The sequence below is a fragment of the Anas platyrhynchos genome, chromosome 3 (assembly GCF_047663525.1).
Source record: "Anas platyrhynchos isolate ZD024472 breed Pekin duck chromosome 3, IASCAAS_PekinDuck_T2T, whole genome shotgun sequence".
Lineage (NCBI taxonomy): Eukaryota > Metazoa > Chordata > Aves > Anseriformes > Anatidae > Anas > Anas platyrhynchos.
This window is the reverse complement of record NC_092589.1, coordinates 24,848,564-24,863,796: the sequence shown is the minus strand read 5'-3', so window position 1 is coordinate 24,863,796 and position 15,233 is coordinate 24,848,564. Positions and strand designations below refer to the sequence as shown.

Sequence of the window (15,233 nt, the reverse complement as noted above, 5' to 3'; positions counted from 1 at the left end):
CAGAAGCAAGAGTAAGGCAGTCAAGGATGCTGTGGTAACTGTATAAGAAGGGCCTCCAAGGATGTAACAGCTGCAAGGAGACCTAGTTGCTGTTGAGCAAGAAGCCAACAAGGCTCCTCCAGCACTATAGGAATAGCAGCGGCTGCACAGGCAAAGCTGCAGCCCGGTACAATGAGATAGAATTCCAGAGTGAGCTACAGTATGGAGAAACATGTCTGCACCTCCTAAGTGAGGTGCAACTACGTAACTCTTACCAGCGTAAGAGTTATGTAGATATTAGTGAGGTTTCTTGGTCATAATAGCTGTATCTGGAGCAGCAAAGGGATGGGACCAAGGGCTGTTTCTAGAATATTCCTAGATAATTCCAAGTATGGTCATGGGCACTTGCACCATGGCTTCACAACCGTTTTTGTAACAGAACAAGGCCCAACTGTTGAAAAGTACAGTGGCAGTCTCCTCTTTTCCTTCAGCTGCTGTTGTTTGGTGTTTTCCTTTTTCATGTCAGTAGTGTTGAACATGCACATTTCATTAGGAAACTGGTGCTCCTTAAAACTGACTTAACAAAAAAAATCACTGTATGAATGCTGGAAGTGACAGTAGAAAAGCATATGGGAAAAAGTCATAAAATGTTTGTGGCGAGTGGGACTGCTCATTACAGTAACTGTACTACAAGGTAGAACAGCTTTAATTGTTACAGAACTAAAGCACTATCTGCCTGGAGCACCCCTGCATCCCTACACTTTTTTTAACTAGGCTTCTTCTTCTTGAATTTTAATTGTGACCTTTTTTATTTGCAACTTTCATCTTTCCTCAGAAACCCACCTGGAACCTCTCTCTTATAAGAAAGAAATTCATTAAAAAAAAAAAAAAAAAATAACTTGGAAGCAGGGGAAACGCAAGGGCAAGCCTTTATGTGTGTCATCCTAATGGCACTCCAAAAATGTACACTTGGTATTTCCTTTTTTGAAGCAAAACAATTTGTGCCATGTATGTATTTGGAAATGTTTTTCCTCTTTCCCCCACCCCAACTTGTCAATGCTGCTGTAAAACTGGCTATCTTAGAACAAGTTTTTTTTTTTTTTAATGGCTGTAGTTTTAGGACCTGATCTCCTTTCATATGCATACTCAGCAGTTTAAAACACACTTAGGAGAATTCTTAATAAACTTGTGACTTGGCACAGGAAGTTTGTGCTGGCAGTCCATTAATATTTTAAAAGCAAGTGTTTTTCTCCCTCTTCTTAAGCATATATAATTTAAAATAGTTTCAAGAATGCTTTTTGTTTTGTCCTGTAATTTGAGAAATTTGAGATTTTGAGGTACTCCTTTATGTTTGATGTTATGTTTAATAATATATAAACTTCATTTTCTATATGTTTATTATGTTAGTAAGTATAGTGTATTAATGGTATAAACTACATGTTTTACATTATTAGCTACAACTACATAAATGACTTTTTGTTTAGTAAGTCTGTCTCAGCACGTAAGATAATTCTGCTGTCTTCCAGGTTTTGATTCACATAATTGTATGAGGTATCTTGTATAATTTTTCTGAGCGTACATCACTGTCTTAATTTGCAGAAATGCACACCACACATACTTTCACAAAATCCTTGTCACAGATTCACTTGTCCCTTATCTTTTCAGTTACTATGGGATAGGGTGAAGCCAGATAACTTTAATAGTCCCTGAAAGGGATGATATTGTGTTATGTAAATTCCATTGCATATGAAGTAACATGCAATCTCTGTAGACAGTATCTGTAGTTACAGCAGGATACATACCTTTATTTGGGTTGCTGCTCCTTTAGGTTTCTGCAGTGCTTGTAAGACTTTTAAAAATCTTGAAATAACCTTAGTTCTCATTATACCATGTTATAATGATAAATATACTTGGACCAAGTTTTGAGGGGAACATTTCAGTGACTGACAAGAAAGATGTTAGGGGGAATATATTACTTTGCCCCTTTAAAGATGCCTCTGTACTTTGTACTAGGAATATGAGATTTAAAGGAAAGGCCACTTGGGCCAAGAGTATGTATTTTGCTTTCTTTGTAATAATCTGTACATTTCTGTACTCAGAAGTCTTTGTCAAATCTCATTAGTTTTCTAAGTATTTGTTGGAGAAATTTTTAGGCATATATACCCTGAACAGGTTCAGCCTCTTGCAGCTTACTACATCCTTATAAAACCATGTTTATTGTGCTCCCAACTGATCTGAGTATGGTCTGTTCAGAACAGCAGGGACTGTGAAATTTTACTGAACCTACATAGAATATTTTACCTACATCGAATATTTTCTTTGTGCTCTGTGTGGCAGCAAGCATTGCCAAGAGGCATGGGGAAGCGGAGGGAGGCTACCTGAAATACAAGGGAAGTTGTAAATATCAAATGTGAGAAAAGGGGAGGAATTCAGTGAAGGGGAAAAAGAGAGTGAGAAGCAGGAGCTAAGAAGTGGACATCTGGGAAGACAACAGTAAAGGAAAGAATTCTAGTAGCAGGAGCTGAGGTTGAAGGAAGGTGTGCAGCTAGGTCAAGAACAGGGATGTTAATGGGGAATATAGGAGCAAAGAGGAGTAATGTGCTCAGACATCAAGGCTAAGAGCAGAAGTTGTGTGGGAGGAAAACAGATTTGTTCTATCAAGTTAGGGTAATCAATAGAAAAATAGAAAATGCCTTCCCACAAGGCAGGTTTTCTTTTCTGGGCTGTCAGCAGTTTGCTCACTTTATGAATCTTACTTTTTTAAGAGGTGCTAAATTTGAAAGCAGACTGTTATATTTGAAAAGTCGTATTTTCATTCAGGCTGCTGGATACTGAGGCGGAGTAAAGTCCAAGGCTCAGACAAAACACAGGGCATGGCTGGCTTATAACGGAGAACAGTTACATCTGGGCATATCCAGGGACTGTGATTTTTGAGCCTGAAATAAAAAAAAAATAAAAATAAAAAAGAAACCACACTGAACTTTCCTTTTAAATTGTTTTTAACAAGTGTATGCCAGAGTGTAAATTTGCACAGATTCATGTTTTGCAACTAAAACTTTTGATCCAGTAAAAGGTAACTTAGAATCATTTGGAGTTACAGCTTCATATATGAATGTAATATGAGTTCCGTCAAATCAGTATAAATATTTAAATAGATGCTTTATAGATTAACTAGTTTCAGGCCCAGTATTGCCGTATGTTGTATAAAAAGCTGGTTGAGTAACCACCTCTACAATCTACATCTGCCTCGTGATTTATTTGTAATACCATACATAAGGTATCTGATAGTAATCATGCAATGAAGTTGAAAAGAAGAGTGAGGATGAAAGAAAACACATTCTCTGTAGATTTTCTCAGCTAAAAGTATGGGGACCGTATGATCTTGAGTAGCTTTTGTGGGCTAGGCATGTTGCACAGTCAGGCTTTTTTTTATAGTTTTCTGTTTTAAATAAAAAAGAACAAAAAAGTGTTTTCAGCTCCACAAGAGAGTCAGGGTTTGTAGACATGAAATACATTTATTAGGGAAGCTGATGTACTTAAGGGATAAAAAAGACAAGCTTTCAGGCAAATAACCTTTCTATTTTCTTGGAGTCAAAGAGCCTTCCCTGAAAGAGGGCTGCAGAATTATGTACTACCCAGCCAGTCACCTCATCACAGAAGGATATCAGATTGGTTAAACGTGATTTCCCCCTGGTGAATCCATGCTGACTATTCCTGATCACCTTCTTGATGATGACCTCCAGTATGAGCTGGTCCATCACCTTTCCAGGGATGGGGGTGAGGCTGACTGGTCTTGCCTGGGTTCTTGCCCTTTTTGAAGACTTGCTTGGGGACTCTCACATAGCTGATTGCTCAGCACTGGCTCATCAGCTGCACTCAGGGACAACTGTACTCAAAAGTGATATGTGCTGCAGAGAAAGAGAAGCCTGGATGTGCTTGCACAGTGCTGCTTGCTTGGTCTGGTGTAGCAGCCGGCCTAGGAACCTACCTATTCAGGAACAAGGGCAATACAGCTGCTGGTGAAGTTCCAGAGGGTGTCTGGTAGCACAGGACCTTGGCCACAAAAGGCTTGCCGAACCTCGAGATGCATGCCAGAGAGGCTGTGGATTTACTGGTGTAAATGTTAGGGTTAATGTAAGGAGTATGGTTAGGGCTATGGTTAGGGTTAAAATTAGAATTTAGCATTAGGTTTTAGAGTTAGGACTAGAAATTAGGTGTTAGGATTAGAGGTTAGGGCTATAGTTGTGTCATTAAGGTTAGTTGTAATGGTGACTGCTAGCGTAAGGGTTAGCCTTAGGGTTGGGGTTACTCTTAGCTTTTATCATTAGTTTATGGTCAGTAGGATTAAGGTTAGAGTTAGGGTATATTTATATAACAGATAGATTTAGGGTTAGGGGGCTAAGGTTAGGGTTAGGGCTAGGGCAAGTTTTTTGGTTAGGGTTATGTGTTCGTTTGTCTCAGAGTTAAAGTTAGGGTTAGAGTTAGGGATAAGTTCAGGGTTTTGTTTAGAGTTAGGGTTAGAGTTAAAGTTAGGTATTCGTGTTAGGGTCATGGTTAGTGTTAGTCCTAGGGTTAGAAGTAGGTTTTGGTGTATGGTTTCGGCTAGGTTTTGTTTTTAGTTTAGAGTTAGGATTTGCTGTGTCTATGGTCAGAGTTCAGGTTTTGAATATTGTTGTTTTTTTTTTTTGGGGGGGGGGGGCTAGCATTTGCTTTAGGGTTAAGGTTAGGTTTATTGCTAGTGTTAGGGTTTTGGTTATGTTTTGGTGTAGTGGCTTGTTTTAGGGTTAGTATTATTATTAGGGTTAGGATTACTGGTAGAAGTGGTGTTAGGGCTAGGAGTAGGGTTTAGTTTTAGGATTATGTTTAGTATTAGGTTTAGCATTAGGTTTATATTTATGTTTTGCTTAGGTTTAATTTTTTTTTTAGTGAAAGGATTGTAGTTAAAGCTAAGATTTAGGGCTACAGATAGAGCTAGGTTTAGGGTTGTGTTTCAAGTTTGGTTTAGGGTTTGGCTTAGGGTTATGGTTAGGGTTAGTGTCAGGATGGAGTTAGGATTAGAGGTAGTGTTAGATCTATGTCCAGGAGTAGTGTTAGGGCTAGGACCAGGGTTTGGACATAGAGTTAATTTTAGGGCTAGGTTTAGGTTTAGTTTTATATTTACACTTTTATAATTATGTTTTATCTTAAGGCTAGGATTAAGTAGCAGATTTGTTTTGAGGTTATGTTTCTCATTATTATTTAGGTAGAGTTTGGGTCAGGGTTATGCTTAAGTTTATTTTTAGGGTTAGTTTTTTTTTAAGGTTAGGATTAGGTTTAGGGTTATGGTTAGGGCCTTTAGGGTTAGGTGTTAGGGTCAGGGTTATGGTCAGTGTTAGGGTTTAGATTTAGGGGCTTAGGTTAGGTGTTATTGTTAGGGTTAGGTGTTGGGTATAGGGGTTAGAGTTAGGGTTATGGTTAGGGTTAGCGTTAGGTGTTAGTGTTATGACTTTGGTTTGGTTTAGGATTCGTTAGTGTCAGAGACAAGGTTATGGTTTCTGGTTAGTATTAGGTTAAGAGTTAGGGTTTATGGTTAGCATTAGGGCTAAGGCTAGGGTTAGGGTTTGGATTATGACTGGATTCTGGTTATTCCTAGGCATTAGGAGTTAGGGTTAGTCTTGTTAGTGTTAAGTGTTAAGGCTAGGGTTTAGGGTTAGGTGTTGGGTTTGGGGTTAGTTTAGGCTTAGGGGTTAGTATTAGTTTGTAGGGTTAGTGTTAGGCATTAGGGGTAGGTTCATTTTGTGTTAGGGTTAAGATTAAAGTCATTATGGTTAGGGTTAGGATTAGAGTTGGTGTTGGGTTTGGGGTTAGCTGTTGGTTTATGGTTAGTGTTGATGTTCTGAAGACTGCTGTGTCCCAGCTCGTTGAGTTCTGGTGAGCAATTCTCTTGCCTTGCTCTCTTCTTCTCCCAGCTTTCTTATTTTAGAAGCTTTCCCTTCTTTCTGTAGCCTTAAGCTTCATCCTTCAGAAACGAAAGCTCTGAAGTTCGATATGGTGCGATTTCAACGGTAGGTGGCAATGGGTAGCAAAGCTGAAGCGGTTGACCTCCTCCTCCTGTTGCACTGATGTTGTGTTGACTTCTGACAAACTCTTTATCAAATTACCGTCATAGAAACAGTGTTAGAAACAGGTTCACCGCCTTTTTCCTGAAGAATTCAAGAGGTTATAGCAATATAAACCACTGACGGGCACAACATATGAAAATAAATATAATAAAAAAGTTTATAAGATATTGTAAATGATGACAAGATATTACAAAGAGATGTTGTCTGATGTCTGCTGTTTGATACTTCTCATAGTCGTGTCAGGGACTGTAAAAGAAGACTGGTCTGGAGACAGTTTTAGGCACACTGAAGAAGAAAAGAGTGTGAGAAGTTGCTGTGGAAATTGCTTAGACACTGCTCTGAGAAAATTAACTGAAGGTTTGGAGTCGCGTGGTGAAGGCATGAAATACAGTAGTGTCTCCCAGCCTCCCACCTAGATCCATCAAATGAAAAGACTAAGGGCAAGAAATGCCGATGATTTCTACTTACCATCACTACAACTACTGCTTGTAACACCTTCCTGCTTTTGCAGGCTGCTGCAGTTCAGACCAAGTAGATCACTCACAGAGAGAAAAAGAATGATTCTGGTATATCTTTCCCTTCCCCTTCCTCTTTCCCTTCCCATTCCCTTTTTTATTTCCCTTTCTTTCTATTTTATCTGTTCTTTTCTCTCCTTTTTCCTTTCTTTTCTTTCCTTTTGCTTTTCTCTCCTATTTTCTCTTTTCTCTCCTTTCTATTTTCTCTTTTCTCTCCTTTCTATTCTCTCCTTTTGCTTTTCCCTTCTTTCTTTTCTCTCCTATCTTCTCTTTTCTTTTCTCTCCTCCCCTTCTTTCTTTTCCCTTCTTTTATTTTCTTTTCTTTTTTTTTTTCTTTTTCTTTTTTTCCCTCTTCTTTTTTCCGTTTCTTTCTTTTCTCTCTTTCCTCTTTTATTTTCTCTCTTTTTTTCTCTTCTCTCCTTTTCTCTCCCCTCCTCCCGGTGGCTGTGACCCCGTTTTACCCGCACTCCCCTGCCCGCCGCTGGCCCCGCGGCCCGGCCCCGCGGCAGGACCACGCGCGCCCCTGGGGGCTCCGTCCGCCAGCCGGCGCGGGGCGGGTGTCCGCGGCGCCCAATCAGCGGCGGGGGAGGTGATGTCATGGCCCGGGCGGCGCCGCCTCATTGGCCGGCGCTGGCAGCGGGGCCGGGCGGGGAGAGAGGGGGCCGGGGCCGCCCGCTGGGCTCCGGCCGCTGAGGAGCGGGGCCCCGCTGCCGCCGTGCGGCCGGCCCCGGAGCGCCCGGTGTTAACGCTGTTATGAAATAAACGCTTATACAGATTCCGCCTGGGCTCTGCTCTCCGCTCTCCCGGCAACTTCTGGCCCTCCCCCGCCCCGTCGAGTTACGGGGCAGGTTTCACCCCGGGAGGAGGAGCAGCCGGCGCCGCGTTCCCTGCCGGCGCTGCCCCCGCGAGCCCCCCGCACGGCGCCCCGCGGACCCCAACTTCTCCCCCCCACCCCCGGAGCCCCTCCAACGCTCACGGGCTCCCCCCGGGACCCCCCGCGGGCTCCCCGCACTTTGGGCCCCTCCCGGAGGCGGGCGGGGCGCTGCACGGCGCCGCGGCTCCTCCTCGCCGGCTCGGGGCTCGCTTCGGAGCGGAGCCGGGGGCGGAACAAAGCGGAGGAGCGGCCGGGCAGGGCGGCCCCGCAACAGGTTCCCCCCCCCGCGGGTCCCGGCGGCAGCAGCAGCAGCGGCAGCAGCAGCGCAGGCCCCAGGGCTCCCAGCTCGGCGGTCTCCCGCTCCGAGCGGCGGGGCCGGCACCGGCCGCCCCCATGCGGTTCGGCTCCAAGATGATGCCGGTGAGTGCCGGGAGGGCGCGGGGGGGCCCGGCTCGGGGGGAAAGTTGGAGAAAGGGGCAGAAAATGGAGAAATGGAGCCCGCGGCGCTGCGGGAGGAGGAGACCCTGCCCCCGCTTACCCCTCCTCGGACTTCCCCTCCCCCTTCTGCTTTTCTTCCCTTTTTTTTTTTTTTTTTTTGGTGGATTTCTTTCTTTTATTTTTTTTTCTCCCTCTTTCCAGATTTTCTTGCTGGGCCCGACTCGTTAGACGGGCTCGCTGGAGCGGGGCCAGCGCCGGGGGGCAGCCGGGGCAGGGAGCGCTCGCAAAGTTTTCCCCCCCTGCTGTCCCGCCGGGAGCGGGCGCCTCCGCTGTTCACTCTCTTTGTTAAAAAAAAAGTAATGAATCTTGGGGTAAAGTTCCTCAAGTTGGCTCGCCAAGTGCCGCGCCTGCCGGCGGGGGGTGGCTTTGTTTCCCGGCGGAAGATGGTGTCCGTCCATCTTGGCGGCGGGAGGCGGGGCCGGGGGGCGCCCCGGCAGGGGCAGGGGCAGGGGGCAGCTCGGCAGGACGGCTTCGTGTGATCCTCTGTGAAGGGTATTTCCCCTTTATCACAGGGAATTTTCCGTGTTAACTCTCCCAGGAGCTGGCTGGAGCCAGCCAGGGGTGATCTGTCCCAGGAGGTGAGGAATCCGTGCCGTGAGGGCAGGGGTGTTGCAGGGATGCTGTGAGCGCCGTGTCTAACTATCGGCGTGGGGCGCTGCCTGTGCAATTAGGAGGAAATAACGAGCGATAATTTGATGGCACAGAGCGCTGGAGAGGGCTGGGCGACTTTATTGCTGTCGCTAATGAGGGAGGAACAGACAAAATATGAGCTTAACTGCGGGTGAAACAGCCAACGTGTTGAGCAACCGTGGTGTTGTCGGCACGTGAAAGCTCCAAAGAAAACAAGCAGTAAAGGATAACGAGGTGTTAATTCAACCCACGTCGAAACCGAGCTAGGTAGGCACCCCTGTATGAAATCAAAACCTCCAAGAGATGCTGCTGCTGGCCCATTCCGTGTCACCGAGTTCAAGTCAGGGAGAAAACAAGCAGGAGCCGTCTCATCCCCCCAGCACGGGCAGGTGGCGAGTTCTGGAGCAAGCACTGCCCTTGTGGCTCAGGCTCTTCTTTGGCAGATGACTCAACTCGTTAGTGATCCTGGTTTTTAACCCCTAAACAAAGGGACGGATACAGCCTTTTCATGTTGCGCTTACTGTGGATAATGAAAGATTGGCGAAAGCTGAATGTGACTGCAGGAATTAAAAATACAAGTGTTATGAATACTACTACTGTAATCCACCTATTGAAAAACAAAACAAAAAAATCAAACTGAAAACCCAAACAAATTGAATTTGGGTATAGTCTTCAGAGGGTTAAGGTTTCCGACGATTAGAGTGAAAAAGGGTATTTCAAAAGTTTTGTGGTCCATTGGCTGTAGGGTGCCTAAACAGCCACTTGCCGCTTTTGAAACATCATTTTATAGTAAATATACTCATGTGAATACAAAAGTGTGGAAGAGGTAATGCCAGAAGTAATCACTACTATTTTAATGAAGTATTTATGCAGATTTTCAAATCCTCTTATTTTCTATGCTTTTTTATTTTTTATGGCTGAACTCATTCTCATTTTTCTTTACAAAGAAATTGAAAGTTTGGTGTGGGAAGAAAAGAAAGGTACAAAGAAAGTCAGGAGGGAGCAGCGTAATGTGATACCAGAAGGTAATGTGGACAAGGGATTAAATAGCATAGCAAGGCTTGTGACCCCGAGTAGGGATCACAGTAATCACAAGCCCAACAGGAATTCACCTCTGTACTGGTTGCTTCTGAAAAGCTTGGAAACTGCTGTAACAAACATAACTACTTGTACTCTTTGGAGACTTCCCTGAAATTGGAACGTTTTCCTTGTGGTGATGACAGATAGGAGCTAAACTGCTGCTCTAACCATATGCCAAGACAATGTGATTAATAGTCTGCGTAAGAGTGTAATACGAAGTAATTTGTGTGTAGCTGTACTGATGAAGGTAATAACAGGGTTAACACTGTCAAGCTGTGTGAAGTTGTCTTACCTTTCATCTGCCAAAGGCTTGTGGGAGTGTGACTGGTACTGCTAAGTAGTGAAAAGGAGTTGGATACACTTTCAAAAATAGCATGTTTTTTTTTTCAGCATAATTGGTCTCTCTCCCTGGTTTTACATTATTACCCTAAAGATGAGTATGTATTGAAAAATAATTTGCGTCATGCGTGCTGGATAAAGGCTTTTCTCAGATTGTAGGAGGTAACAGAAATTGAGTTACCCTTTAATGCCCAGTGAAGTTTTTGGATCAAAACACCTTAAATATTAGACAAGATTCCAGTCGTTCTCAGTGGTCTTCTCTGAACTGCTATGCCCACCAGGCACCTTTTTAAAGTAGGGATTAAAATAGGGAGTTTCATCACAGTACGCACCAGTTTGTGGACATGTGCATTTTAAAAATATATCTTAAACCATATATATGTATGTAAAAGGTTTATTTTATATATATATATATATATATTTTTTTTTTTTTTTGCTTGTTCCAACAGGCAGTAAATTGGAACTGCTGTATAGATCCTGAATTACTGAAATAGTGTAGTGCTAGTCCATCTAGGGTGATTTTCTTTGGAAATGCTTTTCTTACTGTTTAAGAAGTTTTAAAAGAAATGAATGTCTTGTACTTTGCAAGATGAACATAGAATTGTTAAGGTTGGAAGAGACCTCCAAGATCATCTGGTCCAACCATCCCCCTACCACCAGTGTCACCCACTAAACCATGTCCCTAAGCACCACGTCCAGCCTTTCCTTGAACACCCCCAGGGACGGTGACTCCACCACCTCCCTGGGCAACCCGTCCCAGTGCCTGACTGCTATTTCTCACAAGAAATGTCTCCTCATTTCCAACCTGAACCTGCCCTGGTGGAACTTGAGGCCATTCCCTCTAGTCCTGTCACTGGTTACCTGTGAGAAGAGGCCGACCCCCAGCTCCCCACGCCTTGTGCTCCAGGCCCCTCACCGGCTTCATAGCCCTTCTCTGGACACGCTCCAGGGCCTCGATGTCCTTCTTGTAGTGAGGGGCCCAAAGCTGAACACAGCACTCGAGGTGCGGCCTCACCAGAGCCGAGTACAGGAGCACGATCACCTCCCTGCTCCTGCTGGCAGTACTGTTCCTGACACAGCCAGGATGCCGTTGGCCTTCTGGGCCAGCTGGGCACACTGCCGGCTCATGTTCAGGCGAGCGTCATCTATAAGTCTATAAATAAACTGACCCCCAGGTAGAGTTAACAGATTGCTACGATACCAGCAAGTCATCTGTGTCATCTCAGTCCCATTTCCTGTAGTCTGTGAATTATTTAAGCAGTGATCAAGTTTATCAACCACATCGCGCTGTTTTTCTCATCTGCCTCCATGGATTTCAGTGCGTAAATGGAACTTCAGAGTGAGCTCTTCTAAGCACGTGCCTTATCTCCTAATTTGATTTAGTATCTGTTGTATGTTCTTTTAACTGAATTTCTGGGTATTGTTAGACATTTAAAAGTGGCAGTATTGCAGCTGTATTCAAACATTTTCACGTGGTATTCAGTGTTTAAAGCATTTTGTCTGGAGTGCTGAATGACACTTAGGGGGCTGTTTTGGTGACCTTTCTTACCTCTCACACTTCTCTTACAGTCCGTCACTATTAATGATAGGAGAACATTGCCTTGAGTTTTCTAGGGTACTTTTTTTTTTTCTTTCATGTTGTTACAATGTGATCTTTTCTGTTTCATGAATTATATGAAATGGTTTTAGCTTCTCAGGTGGCTTTCTTAAACACCTTAGCCCTCCATCTGAAACGTTTGAGCCAAATTACTCAGCTGTATGTTGAACACCTTTTGTTTCTTCATGTGGCTTTTATCGGAAATGGGGGAAGGGTAATATTGCGAATTCATGCCAGATCAAGCTGTGTAGGCCAGGAGAGCTGTTAATTATGCTGCTTCTGATTTGTTCAACAGCTCAGGGTGTCAGTGCCCTGTGGGACTCTTGCATTTATTATTTCAAGGGCTAGCATGCAGAGGTGAGGTTTGGGATAGGTGGATAATTTATGGGATTTATTTTCCCCCAGATGGGATTTCTGCTTTATTAGTGATCGAGTCTGTTTTGTGAGATGAATTTACATGCAAGTCAGTCGGACTTTGAAAGGGGCAGGTACAAAGGTTGCCTCAGAGGAATAACCCAGCAGAGTGGAAATGGCGTTGTGCATAGCGTTCCTTTCAGGCTATTGATTGAGAAACAGTCTCGGAAATGGAAATGCCCCGTTTGCTTAGCCTGCTGTCCCTGTTAGCAGTCTGCCTCGGGGACTCCTTTCTCTCCCACAGCTTGTTTATTTAATGCCAGTCAGAGTCCTGCCGTGCAGCCTCTTGGAGGAGGCAGCGCTGTCACCCCGAGGAGCCTGAGTGCAGCTGCCCTGCGAGGCTGGGTGGCAGAGCTCGGGGAGGGCTGCTTCTGCCTGGGTTCACAGGGCACCTCAGGACTCTTAGCTGGGCACCGTCAGCTTCCTGCAGAAACTTATTTAATGCTCTGGAAACTGAAAGGAACTTGTAATTACATCGCAAGGTAATGAGCAGATAAAGCTCTCCTCCTTGCTCTCAGTTTTATTATCTTCAGGCCTGCTTTCTCGCAGCTGAGTCACTTCTGAGTCAGGCAAAACAATTTTTTTTTGATCTTCAGTTCTCAGAGAGTCAGATGATATGTGTATAAAGGTCACCAGAACTCCTGGACGTCACATGAAAGAGACCTAATTACCTTAGTCACTGTTGCTTACCTGTTTTAGGAGTTTCAGTGGAACGTGAAAGACCTGAAACGCTGTTTAAAACAGTGTCAGATAACTCATGCTGTGGTTTGGGATTAACGCTTACGGAGAGGGCACAGTAAATGAATTGGGGAAAGAGCAGTAATCATTACACTGCCGTGATGCTGGGCAGGCTAAAAGGCAGAAAGCATTTTTCCACTTGGTTTAGTTATTTGCTTTTTGTTAATCATTAATATTCCGGTTCTCTCTGAGTGTTTAATTAGTCATGCCTGTGTCCTCATCAGTTGTTTCACCATAGTAATAGTGTTACGTGGATGCTTAGCTCAAATCCAGTTATGTATAAATGATGAGCCTTGTTGTTGTTGTTGCTGTGGTGTTAATGCCAAGTATTTCATTAGTGGGATGGTAACCTTGTTTCGGAAGCGATTTCTTCTATGCTACAGTGATGCTTCCAGGTGTTCACATGATCCGAACCTTTGATGAATGGCTGTGTTGTACCCTAGCTTTTATTGGCATCTAATTTAAAAAAGGGGAATTAGAACACTTCTTGCCGTGACCTCTTACGTAAATCCTACTCTCATATTTTTATATAATCTTTTTGCAAATTAAGACACACAAATGTTAAAATCAAATATGTACTGCAGTATTAAATGAACTTGTCTGCAGGAATTTTGTCTCCTTGGTGCCTACATCTCCTGTGTCCCTCCTTCTGTAGGGTAAAAAAGCCTGATGGTTTGTTCTGTTGATGCTTGAGATCAGTCCACAAAAGAGATGTTTGTTCATACATCTTTTACGTGTGTGTAAAGGGAATGTTCCCCTTTCACTGTATAAGAGGCACGTGTATGTTTTTTCTTTTGTTGTTTTTGGCAAGATGTGATTTTTTTCTTGTTCTCTGATACTTTTATTTTGTGAGGCTTAACTGCTTAAGGAACAGTTTAGATCTTGGCTTCGATTACTAGTTTCCCTCTACTGCAATAAATCCCATTGTTTCTTTAAATTGAAAGTTAAGGCAGAGTCTCAGGAGTTGTGTATTTTTCTTATCTTAGGTTTCCCTCTGTCATTAAAAGAGGAAAATCATGTTTTCTCAGATCTTCAGAGGGTTCTTTTTTAATGGAGTCTTTGTTATCCCATCTGAGCCCAGTGCTGCACTGAACTACCTGTATGCTGCAACATGCAAATCAGAAACATGACCAGACTCAGGCACTGATGTAGAGCATCCCTATTGCAAAAGGGATTGCAGAGTTGTGCAAATGGGTTGGGCCAACACACTATGCAGAAATGTCCAAGAAGAATCATACTCCCTGTAGCTGGAGCTGTTCTTCAGCTGCTCCTGTCATCGCTGTGCTCAGTTATAAATCAGTGATTTCCTTGCTGCTTGAAAGTGGCAGTCTGTCTGGTGGTTTGTTTTTTCTCAGTGTGTCCGGACACCTCTCTTCACTCTGCTTTCCACCTGACATAAGTGTGTGCTGCCCCAAATGCAGAACCTCACCCAAACTGCTATCTGGGTCACGCAGGGCAGTGATCCACAGCTCCTGCCCCGGCTTCTCAGGAGAGTGAGAGGCTTTGAGCATTGCAGGGCTGGGAAAACCCCATGAAGTGGGATTCCTGCAAGTTGGTAGAGATACTCTGATCTCAGCTGCAGTGAGACTGTTTCTCAAGGTAATGAAGCGCTACAGGAAAGCCTTGCTGACCTAGCAGTAACTGTGACTGATTTCTGGCTCCAAGAGGCAAGCAGATGGGGAAGGGAAGAGGTGTCACAGAGTCACGAAAAGCAGGGAGCTCGGGGGCCAAGCAAAGTATTCCAGACTCCCTTGGAGGTCTCCATGAAGCTCTGTTGTGAAACAGGAAAAACGACAAAGCAACACTGCCACGGGTCACGTGTGAGCAGCATTCCTGACAAATGTTACACCACAAACGTGATCCCCTCCTCACTCCTACCTGTGGTGTATCTTCCAGCATTTTGAGAGCAGACTTTACTACAAGTAAAGGTTTGGGTGAGGAAGCTGTGGGAGCAGAACCGCATGCCTCTTGTCCGTGCAGCATTGTTCCTGTGCTGTTGTGCATAGGTCTTGCCCACGAGGCCTTTCTGCAGGGTGGTTTCCCACTATTGCACAAAACCATCGCTGTTTAGAGAGCTCCGTGCAAACAGCAGTTGGTGAAGCTGGGGTAGAGAAAATATTTCCTACCTCCAGGGAAGCTGAAAGAATGACCAAATACTAATGAGCCGAGGGGGATGATTTCTGGAGTTCTTGGGGTAAAAGCAGCCTGTTGAAGAACCCTGCATAGTACAAATGTTGATTTAATTTATCTCCTCATTACTTTGTTATTATCAATAAAAGTTGCTGAGACATCACCTCAGTGCCCACCATTTCACACACAGCCATCTGTGAGGACCTCTGTCGCGACTTTGCTCGTGACAGGGTGCCACGCTGCCTTGTGCTGGTGAGCTGCTCTCCCTGCCTCGCTGCTCTCCCTGCCTCGCTGCTCTCCCTGCCTCGCTGCTCTCCCTGCCTCGCTGCTCTCCCTGC

General features: G+C 44.4%; 1 protein-coding gene across 3 annotated transcripts in view; it reads left to right on the top strand.

Moving 5' to 3' along the window:
• Positions 1-7,390: 7,390 nt before the first annotated feature.
• TP53BP2 (tumor protein p53 binding protein 2) overlaps positions 7,391-15,233 on the top strand; it is a 46,667-nt gene continuing 38,824 nt past the window's right edge. For 2 of the 3 annotated variants that reach the window (XM_038176428.2, XM_038176427.2), the window contains exon 1: positions 7,391-7,889. In XM_038176428.2, the coding sequence (XP_038032356.1) occupies positions 7,863-7,889 (27 nt within the window). In that variant the 5' untranslated portion in view covers positions 7,391-7,862. Of the gene's footprint in view, positions 7,890-8,394; positions 8,546-15,233 lie in introns of those variants that run through there. The other variant, XM_072035540.1, reaches the window with a different exon arrangement.